Source organism: Sinocyclocheilus anshuiensis, unplaced genomic scaffold (genome assembly GCF_001515605.1).
Source record: "Sinocyclocheilus anshuiensis isolate Anshui unplaced genomic scaffold, SAMN03320099.WGS_v1.1 scaffold392, whole genome shotgun sequence".
NCBI lineage: Eukaryota > Metazoa > Chordata > Actinopteri > Cypriniformes > Cyprinidae > Sinocyclocheilus > Sinocyclocheilus anshuiensis.
In genome coordinates this window covers 2,326,934-2,337,686 of record NW_015557091.1, presented here as the reverse complement: position 1 = coordinate 2,337,686, position 10,753 = coordinate 2,326,934, and the positions used below count along the sequence as shown (strand labels likewise).

The window sequence follows — 10,753 nt, the reverse complement described above, 5'->3', positions numbered from 1 at the left end:
TTAATCGCCGTTCTAATCTAATGCGCTGCTGCACTGTAACGCACACACATAGGCTACAGACAGTAGCTCGTACATCACGCACACATCGTGTGCGCACAGAATCATTCAGCGTGGAAATGTATTGTCAACACTGTTCTGTGATTTCTCAATAAAATAGCTTAGAAACTGAAAAGTTCAAGCATATATTTCTTAATAACTAAATCCCACAGCTTCACTACTAGTAGAGAGACGCTGCCAGGTAGAACTAATTCAGACACGCAATCGCTCTCACTAGTGCATTCATATGAATGTAATCTTTACTGTGCTGCTTTATCTGTATCTGATTTAGAACGAGCAGAAATCTGTGAGAAATATAACGACCCAAAGACAAAAGAACTGATAAAAATTAGCTGTTATAGGAGCAATAGCCATGTGGGCAGCACTGTGTCATATGCCATAGCTGTGCACAAGGTGTTTGTCACAGCTCCAGACTTATTTGTTCATTAATGACGTCATCAGCGACTAGTCGACTTCGACTCGACTTTCATCACATAAAAGTCGACTTTAAAAAATCAGAAGTCGTTCAACCCCTAGTGCTGGGTGGGACAAGAAAAATACAAAACTGACAGAATCATCTCCAACGGTATTCAAGGGAAGGATAAATTAAGACAAAACGTGGCCATAAGTTTGTGGATAATAGGTTTGGCTGTTTTAGATGGTATTAACACAAAATCTTCTTACGAAAAATGATTTCTTAAACTTTATGAAAGATGTTTATAAGAATAATCCTAAGAGCAATTATTGAAAAATTCAGAAATATTTTCATAAATATTTTTTATTAAGATTAAGAATAAAATGACAGACTCTGCTTCCAACTTGCCCTAGTTCCCCAAAGGTAGAGTTATCATAGTTATTATAGTTAATTAAAACTTAAAAAAAAAATAATAATAATTCAATTGCTTAATTAAAAAAATTCAATTACTTAATATTTAACAGAAAAAATGTTGTCAAGACAACATTTCTTATTTTCATTTAGTTCATTATTAAAAACTATATAGACATATTTAAAAAAAAAAGACAAAAACACAACAAAATTACTAAAACCTTAACGAAAATTTAAATGAAAACAGAAAATATAAAAATAAATATTAATACATTTAATATTAATAAAAATGTTAATATGTCAGTTATACTAAAATAACACTGGTTGTTAGGTTAAAAATGATATACATTTACAATTAATTTTAAGAAACAAATGTAAACAATTCTAATTATTATTATTAATATTTAGTTTTGTCTTAACAGAACAATCTTAAAAAATGATTTTTTTTGTGAATACAAAATATTCTAAATTTTTTTTCTAGACCCAACTCAGTCAGTGACTTTATCAGCAGTCGTAATTCCGCTAGTATTTTTCCCATTCATTAACATGTTTTATGATCTAGACAGACCGTGAAGCACTGCAAATGACATATAAAAAAAGATAACAGTCCAATATAGGGTGGCCATATGTGTCATTTATATGGGACATGTCCTGGCCATGATTTTTATATTGCCTAAAACATCCAAAGTAGTTTGACCAATAACATGCAGGTATTGTACATAATCGACCAATCGTGGCGCGTCACGAGTGAGAAGGTGAGAACGATCAAAGCGATGCAAATGCACACACGTGTTTGTTCGTTCGTTTGACTTGAAGCTGCGCGCCGATCGTTGTATGACACCAAAGTACCGTGAGAGTGATTTGAAAGCATAAGGAGCCGTCTGCTCTGCTCTCTAATAGCTCTCGTGAAATAATGTCATAAAACGATCGATCTGCACAGTGCTAACAGCCAAAACCTGGATATTTTAGGCAATATAGAAATCCTGGCAAGGGTGCGTCCCGTACAAATGGCCCGTATGGTCACCCTAGTCCAATATAAAATTCTCTGCCTGATTCAGAATTGTGGGTAGTGTAGTTCTTTACAAAGAAATTGTCTATTATACCTGTTAAAAAAAAAATACAGAAGCACATCCCATCATGCAGTGCTAACATTCATGGATCTTCCAAAACCAAGTCAACTAATCTGTCATGTATAACTGTCTTCATTTGCAAAGCCATGATATATGTGTGATCTTGTTTGGTAGGTTCTCTTTACACCGTTGCCGGTTGTGCATGTGTATGTGGTGAGCAGCACCACAGAAACCAAGGCGCCCATTAATCTGTACTCCTGCCCAGTGTACAAGAAACCAAGACGAACTGACCTGACATACATCTTTTCACTGTTGCTCCGGAGCAGCCAGAACCCAGACCACTGAACACTGAGGGGAGTCGCTTTGCTCTGTGACTGTAAATAAACCCATAATCTGGTCCAAAGCTATTTTCACTCAAGAAGCAAGATAAAAAAAAAAAGAAATATATACAAATCAAAAAACAAAAACAGGAAACCTGCAGATGTTATTTCGCTGTTCTGTGAAAAATTATTTCTCTGTTGGTAAACTTCAATTTTTTTTTCTCAATTTATTATCAATAATATGACTTCACTTGTTTTTTATATTTGTAATATACTGACACTTCTGTTTTATATTTTGTGACTATTATTTTGCCATTCTGCTTTGGTGTGTTGAAATTGCACTCACACTTGAATTTTCATGTGAGATGGAAGGGATTTTATTGTGAAATATGTATTTTGTTTTTTTTCCCCTCTTGTTTGAAAGCAGCAATAAAAAAGTTGAAATATACACAATTATTTGCACATGCAGCTGAATGTAGCAGTTTTCTTTGAACTATTCAGAAATGCCTCTATAGTAGTCTACTATTTGGGATTACTATTTTTGCAGTGCATTTATGTTAATTCACATTAACATAATGTGCAGCGGTGTCCGAACTATGTGTATATATGACAAAAATAATATATAGAAGAAACATCATTGTTGCATTACAACTAGTGAGCTTGAGTGTAGTATTCTTTATTCACACATGCATTTATCAAGCATATCATAAAACTCAAAGTGTGATTAAAACAATGTAAAGACAATCTCATGGTGCAGTCAGTCCAGGATTTTTATCAGTACAACCATGTTGTCAGTGACAATTTTCTCCATCCCCCAATAAAAAAGGTTGGACACCTGCATAATAGGAAATAAAAAGTGCCATACAGCAACACTTTATTTTACCACTGAGATCCTTAGAATTCAGACTGATTGCAAAACTCTTATAATCAGTCTTGATTACTAATACACTAAATGCATTTTTCCCAGAAACTCTTCAGAAACCAGCTGTTAGAGTTAATGTTTATTTAAAAATGTTGACTGCAAAAGTTGTTTTTCAGAGTTTACACAGAATGGCACAGAAAAATATTGTTTATAAATGACTTGTCTGCACAGTTAGTTATATTCCAAAAACCACTACAACATCTAAATTGAAAAATTTAATTCTAAACTCATTCACTGTTGACATGCTGGATGTCAGTCGACACCAGAATATATGTGAAGTTCATTTTTCATTTCATTTCATTTTTAATTTCAAGTTCTCCAGAGAAAGTCCAAAATGCACTTCTCTGTGAATTATTTGTAAATTCAGCTATTCAAAGAAATTTCTTTAAAATATTTTACACACACCTAACAAATAATGTCAATTCGTACATTTGTCAATTCCTATCATCTCCTACCTTGATTTTTCATGATGCTGCATCCACTCCCATAGGTGGCAGTATAAAGAAGAAAATCATTGCGAACACCATGTTTTTAGTTTAACAAATTAAAAACCATCGCCTAGTCATCTCAGTACATTGGTTTAACATTCATAACCCTTCATAGTCCATAATAGATGTAAACAAGAAAATCCACAAAAAAAAAACACCTCTGGGTATTGTTTGTAACGTACAACTTCCTTATTTCGTTCATTCAGTTGTCGTAAGAACCATCCACTTATCCACACACTTAGAAGCAAGATCTCTGATTTTCCCAATCTTTCCACCTTCAAGTTCTCCATAATCAAATTCATATCTGTACATTAGTCTTTCCCAAATGTGACTGTCAAGGCTTGCCGCTTAAGAAAGCTGCTTCATATCATACATTGGCACTTCCGATTCCTCGCCCTTGCCCTCATCTGGACCTTCTTGTTTCTCCGTTGGCTCTGTGTAGGCCACACCAGGGCTGGCCTTGCGGCCCTTCGGTGGTGGGATTGGTGCCATTCCTTCCGTGGTCCCTTCAGCTCCCTCCTGACCTTCAGCCACCGTCCTTTCCTTCTTCAGGTTGAGTTTTGCTGGCACGGTTTTCGTGATGGTTTCCTTGAAACGCTCACCAGACTGTTTCAGCCGTTCCCCAGACTGGCGGATTTTCTCACGTCGTTCGGCTGTTACTATGCGCTCACCCAGCTTGTTGACCTTGGTGCCCAGATTCTCTTTGGTCTTAGTCATGTTCTCACGGGAGAAGGTCTGCTTCAGGCTTTCGATGCGCTTCAGGCCGGTCTTCTTTAGTTTGGCAGCAGTAGACGAGTCGGCCTCCTCAACGACCATGTATTCCTCATCCGAGTCGGGAAGCGGAGCCTCCGGGACATCTGGGTCTATGGGAGAGTCTCCACCTGTTGCTCCCTTTGTAGATGCTTTAGGAGCAGCTACAGCTGGGACCTCATTATCTCCCTGAGGGAAGAGAATACATTTATCATAAATTTACCATACTTTTACCACGTATAGCACAGCTGAGACCTTAAATCAAATGGTTTTAGACTATTTAAAAGATAAAAAAAAAGAAAAGAAAAAAATGCACATAATGAACAACCCATCCCATGAGTGTAACAGTGGGGGTCTCCAAACTCGGTCCTGGAGTGCCCTGCAGAGTTTAGCTCCAACCCTAATTAAACACACCTGAACCAGCTAATCAAACCATAGTAATGAATGGGAAGTGCCATAAACTGACTCCCAGCTGTCGCAAAAAGTCAGTGACGTGTCACTGTTGTGGTAAACTCTAAAAATGGTTCAATCCAAAAGTATTGTTTACTGTAAAACATGTTGAAGATTAGCAGATAGGCTGTCGATTCATTAAACGATAAGCTGTTTCCTCTAAAAAGCTGTTTATTCAGCATAGTGAAGCCACTCCTCCATTGACATCCATTAAAAAAAAACAGCCTCTGGTCTCCTTTCCCACGTACTGCCAGACCGGAAGCGTTAGCTTTAGCCGTTATGCTTTTTCGGCTAATGGTAAGAGACTGAGGTCTCTGCAGAGCAAAAGTGGGCGTTTCTTTTGTGGGTGTTTTCAAACTGCAGGGTGTTTCTCAATCATGCAATCAAAATGATCCTCCTTACCTAACCCCACCCCTAAGCCTACCGTCACTATGACGTCAGCCAATCAGGAAACATGGTCTAAAAACGCCCAGATCTGGTAACTCCCATTACTTTCCTGCAGAGACCTATACTTGGAATACGCGGTTATCGGTCCGCCAATCAGAATCAAGTATTCCAAAGCCGTTTAATAACTTGCCAAAGCCGAAACCCAGACGACGATGAAATAATTTCACATTTGGTGTGGGTTCACCATTTGATATCAAACATAATGTAAGGTAAAATATGGGTTCTAAGCAAAGTTGAGAATAACAGTTGGCTATTCAAATAAAAAAAACGTAGGCAATATCTGCACAGCAAACTGTTGCGCTGTGAATCTGTACACGTATCGGATTGCACAGTGGTTTGCAAATAAAGATCAGGTATATTTTAAATCTGTTTCGAAAGAGTTTAGATTACATTAATAGTGTGCTGTTGCATAACTCGCACATAACATTAACCTATCATAGCTCAGTATATAAAAAGGCTAATAGCTATAAGTGAATCAAGTTACGTGACTCACTCAGTCATGGACTCAAACCAGTTAAGTTACCACTTCTGATAAATACTGCGCTTTATACACAAACAAAATGAACATTTTTATATATATGAAAAAGACTATTGATAACAAACGGCCAGTGTTCAATCGGTTATTAAAGATTCTGTCGACAGATTTTTTAACCGTCACTCTGACAGACGCGAAAGCACTATATTAGGACATGAAGCTTCAGTTCAGCTCTCAGAATAACCCTGAACAAATCTGTCAGCTGTTCTCCTCACGGTACAAGAGATCATCAAACCCATGGGCACTACTTAAAAGTAAGATTGTTAGAGAAAGAAAATATTAACCAATTTGAGTACACTAGTTGCCTATTGATATGGAAAATGGAGAACACTAGCCTATTTCCTATGATAAATCTTCAGAAAATTAACATAAATTTTCAACTAAAACACTGTAATTGTAAATTTTCCATAATTATGTATCTGAAAACATAACAGTAAATTGAATTTTATTTGAGTAATGCAGTGTCTTAAATTCAAACCTACCTACAGAATATTTGCAACGGACTTGCAGCTTTTACTATCATAGTTTCAGAAAATCCTCTCTTAAAAATGTATGAAAACATTATGGTATTATTAAAAAGGTTTTAGATAAATTGTCAATAATTTTATTTTTAATCCTATTTTTTAAATTGTTATATCCTATTACTATTGGGCTATTTAAAACCTAAAAAAAATAAAATAAATAATAATAATTGTGCTGATTTTTATTAATTTAATGCATTATTACGTGCTTTTGTACACAGTAATTGGGCTGTCACAATACAAGCTCCCAAATAATTCTCAAGCTATTTCAAACAATAGCAGATCCATTGCAGATGTATGAAACAGTATTTCCACATTTAGCAATGACACATTCCTCCATGATGTCATAATTCTGTACTCAATCTGATTTCGGACATCTACGTTTTAAACAACAGCAGTATTCCAAATAAGGCTTCATAGTTCATTCTCTTATGAACTAAAGAGTGTATAATAATTCATTTTTACTCCTTCATGGATCACATTACATGGTTTATCTGTGTGTTACTCCAGACATCCTGCCACATATCAGATAAAATGGCCGCCAACCTAAACCTCCTTTCTCAGTGGGGACTGGCAGAACATTCCTGCTGTATTGCTTTTGGCTGTAGGCCACATGACCTTCTAATGTACCAGGATTTATCTTGGATCACCTTGTATCTTGAAATAATCTGTCTTATCTTTGATAACCCCCTTTGCTCAAGTTGAAATGTTGTAGGACAAGCTCGAAGAGTCAAAAATGATCAACCATGATTGAAGGAAAATGGTCTGGTATTGTAAGGTATACTTCCAAAATTAGACCTGATTTAGAGATCCAAACTTCATGTGGAACCCAGAAAAACCCAGTCCAAAAGCTGAAATGTTGTAGGACAAACTAAGAGTCAAAAAACAATCGATGCATGGAGTTTCAGCCATGAGCAAAGGAAAAAGTTCCACTATTCTAAGGTACGTTTCCAAAATTGGACCTGCTTTAGAGATCCAACCCCAAAAATCCAATCCAAAAGAAAACATTCGCATGCCAGTAAAAGCAAAGAGTCTTACCTGGTAGATGACGACACGAAACTTGTTCTTGTTCAGCAGCTCGACTTGGGTTTCCTCCACCTTCTTGACACGTATGTTCTGCTTCTCCACCCGTACACGAACGTCCTTGACGTGGCAGCTGACTTTGCGTGTTTTCTCTAGAAGTTTCTCCACAGTGCTACTCGTCGCTGTGTGCTCCTTCGTCAACTTCACCACGTCCGCCTGGATGGTCTTCACGGTGTTCTCCAGCTCCAGCTGCTGCTCCTCCATGCGTTGCTGGCACGCCTGCACATTGTCTATGATCCCGGACACCCTCTCCAACAGAGTGAAGATGTTCAGGGCGCTGGGCTCGTCCGCCACACCTGCCAGTGCCAGTTTGTCGGCCATGCTTGTCCTTGTAACCCAGTGAGGACCCTAGACTAGAACTGTCGAAGGTCCTGCTTTGGTGGATTTCTGTTGGTGCACAAGGGGGTATTGGGTTATGGGGTGGGTTGCTGAATCATGGGGCCGTGGTGGGCCCTGGAAGACGCTTGGATGAGACGGACTCGCCCTCTGACTGGAGCTTCATGGACGTTCTGGAGAATATAGAAGCTCCACCCTTCCTGTATATGGGGAACACAAGGTTCAAAGGCCAGACACACAGGGATTGACTAGAAAAGAGGGCAGAGGGGTTGGAAGGAGGCACCAAACCAACTCGCCATGAATTCAGCGTTATAAATATCCACAGTAAGGTGACACGTTGTCATTTTTAGAAGATGCATGTGCAGCTGAGATAATGGAAACCCCCTTCGTTCTCAACCGCACTATTTATTTTACAAAGAGCTATGTTTCCTCAATGAAAAGCTATTGGCATGGTCATATTTTGTTAAAAATAATAGCACAAACAATACCAAGATGTTCTATCACTGATAGTCACCTGATTGTCCAACTTTGGACAAAAGGTTTCAGCTTTACCATTACCAAGTTTGGAAAAATTCACAACTGAGGGAGCAATTTGCCTACAACCATGTCCACAATGCTTTAAGATCAACCTCAAGCATGATTTTGACATCCATGTTGTGACCTGGGGAAGATGATCCACCTTAAGATGGACTGTCCAAACCCGTGAAATGATGCCACCAGCTGCAGTCTATTCTTAAACCCCGAGCCGTCTATAATTACTCATCACCCATGTTGTGACCTGGGGAAGATGATCCACCTTAAGATGGACTGTCCAAACCCGTGAAATTATGCCACCAGCTGCAGTCTATTCTTAAACCCCGAGCCGTCTATAATTACTCAACACTCATGTCATAGCTGAGCGAGGCTTACTTAATTCTCCAGAACTCTTCATTCAGCTGATACTCGACACCACTTTCCTACACACGAAATCTCACGTGAGCAAACAGTCAAAGTTTTGTGGTCAGATCCTTTTTCTGCAAATAGCTGCTTCTCGATGCAATCTGTCATTTTAAAATTCGAGAACCCAAAATGTCACACTTAAAGGGATAGTTCACCCAAAACCAAACCTTTATGGCTTTCTTTCTTCTGTGGAATACAAGAAGATATTTTGAATCATGTTTTTGTCCATACAACTGACATTTTTCAAAATATCTTCTTTGTGTTCAACAGATAAAATGTCATACAGGTTTGGAACTAATATGGATATTCACTCCTAATATTTGGAGTGAATAATCCCTTTAAGACATCAAGATCCGTTTTAAAATTGTACAGATGTCCAAACTGGTTCAAACCTGAAGTCTTGACACATGATGCTAATGATTATAAGATGTCAAATTATGAAGTACTTGAACTGGATACTTAAAATTAGATTACTCAGAGAGATTGTATGACTTAGTACAGGCCACATCTGAATTACGCGAGGTTTAACAACTAAGTTTACACCATGTCTATGTGTACAGCCATCAAAAATATCTGCAAGACAGAATTAAATTTTATTAAATCTACAGCACTGGACACAGTTTAACAGGTCATGCGATATGCAGTTCATTGAATTAAATTAATGTCAATAATGTTTGTTTCAACATTAACAACACCGATAACATTAGAACATAAAAACTACAAACATTTCAACATTGATAAGTATAGCTAGTCAAACACGTTGCATTTCATTCTCTGGAATTCCCTTCAAAAGAAACTGGAAACGTCATCACTTCGTTGGCGCACTTGTTCATGTCCAATTAAATTTGGTGTTCAGCTATGTTTGATTTGAGGAAATAAAAATCAAATCAAATCAAAGGGGGCAGTTAAAGACAGTTCAGAGTTAATATTTTCAGTAAAGGAGCACATTCGATGGGAATAGAGGACGTCCGTATTTGTGGTACAGTTTGTGTGCCGAGAGTTACATTTAACAATATGTGAAAAAAACCGGTACCACAATCTAAAGGAAAAATAAAAACAAAAACAAACAAAAAAAAATCTTGACAAAAAAGAGCTAGCTTTTATCATTCGACAGTGTTTGTCACTGACATCAAGTGCCTAAAATGTCCTGAAAACAAAACAATAAGGCACCATCCAATAAAATAAAAATAAAATTGACAATAACCTTATTGTCCAGAGTCAAGAAAGCACAAAACAAAAAAGCACATTAAAACTGTAATCCACTCGGTACAAAAAGTATAAAAAATAAAAATAAAAACAAGCTACATCATCCTTGAAGAGGCATTTGATGAAAAGTTCTGCTTTTGCCGTCTTCCACGAATGGCAATCTGCACGGCTCCAATGATAGCAGCTATGAGCACATAATGAAGTTTCTGACCACTGGGTACGACATACAGGATGTTAAAGTCAGCGATCTCATCACACTGTGTCCCCGTGTAACCTGAATCACACCTGTGGAAATACAAGAAACCATCTGAAACTCATTTTCCAACCAATGTCCTTTTTTAATGAACACCTGAAAGGATGCACACGGTTCTGTGCAATCAAATACGAGACGCTCACCGGCAGGAGGCGATGCCGTAATTAAATTCACACTGGCCATGAACGCAGAAGTTGGCGTAGTCGTCCGTGCAGGGAACGGGTTTCCAGCCGTATCCTTTTCCTTCACCGGCTTTTGCTGGGTCTAAAAATACAACAATCGTTTTTAAACTCCATTGCTGAAAGTAGCAGATTTAGCTTTGTTTTAACACTTAAATATACAGCACTATAAGATTGAGGACTGCAGTTTATTAAGGGTATGTGACAGTTTGATGCATTTTAGAAGAAATGTTTCTTAAGCAGCAAATCAGTATGCTACAATGATTTCTGAAGGATCATGTGACTCTGAAGACTGGTGTAATGATGCTGAAAATTCAGCTTTGCATCACAGGAATAATAAAGCAATAAGCCCCGTGAAGCCGTGGTTTACAGTGAATTTATAACAGCTAAGG

The 10,753-nt window shown here is 37.8% G+C and overlaps 2 protein-coding genes and 1 pseudogene across 3 annotated transcripts in view; 1 reads left to right on the top strand and 2 right to left on the bottom strand.

Moving 5' to 3' along the window:
• LOC107677141 (dynein heavy chain 5, axonemal-like) overlaps positions 1-2,316 on the top strand; it is a 29,325-nt pseudogene extending 27,009 nt beyond the window's left edge.
• A 603-nt stretch (positions 2,317-2,919) lies between these two features.
• On the bottom strand, positions 2,920-8,049 carry LOC107677313 (muscle-related coiled-coil protein-like). Of its 2 annotated transcripts, XR_001632821.1 has the most exons (3): positions 7,404-8,049; positions 3,630-4,601; positions 2,920-3,087 (listed from the first exon to the last, which is right to left on the bottom strand). XR_001632821.1 is itself a non-coding variant. In XM_016472189.1 (2 exons), the coding sequence occupies exons 1-2, from the start codon at positions 7,767-7,769 to the stop codon at positions 4,011-4,013; spliced, it is 957 nt and encodes a 318-aa protein (XP_016327675.1). In that variant the 5' UTR covers positions 7,770-8,049; the 3' UTR covers positions 3,377-4,010. The 2 variants fall into 2 exon arrangements, 1 of the variants encoding a protein (XP_016327675.1); XM_016472189.1 differs by lacking the exon at positions 2,920-3,087 and having other exon boundaries at positions 3,377-4,601.
• LOC107677140 (tomoregulin-1-like) overlaps positions 7,882-10,753 on the bottom strand; it is a 25,455-nt gene continuing 22,583 nt past the window's right edge. Inside the window, exons 8-10 of the mRNA XM_016471926.1 lie at positions 10,326-10,446; positions 10,029-10,214; positions 7,882-7,984 (exon numbers count right to left, since the gene is read on the bottom strand). Of these exons, the coding sequence (XP_016327412.1) occupies positions 7,882-7,984; positions 10,029-10,214; positions 10,326-10,446 (410 nt within the window). The remainder of the gene's footprint in view (positions 7,985-10,028; positions 10,215-10,325; positions 10,447-10,753) is intronic.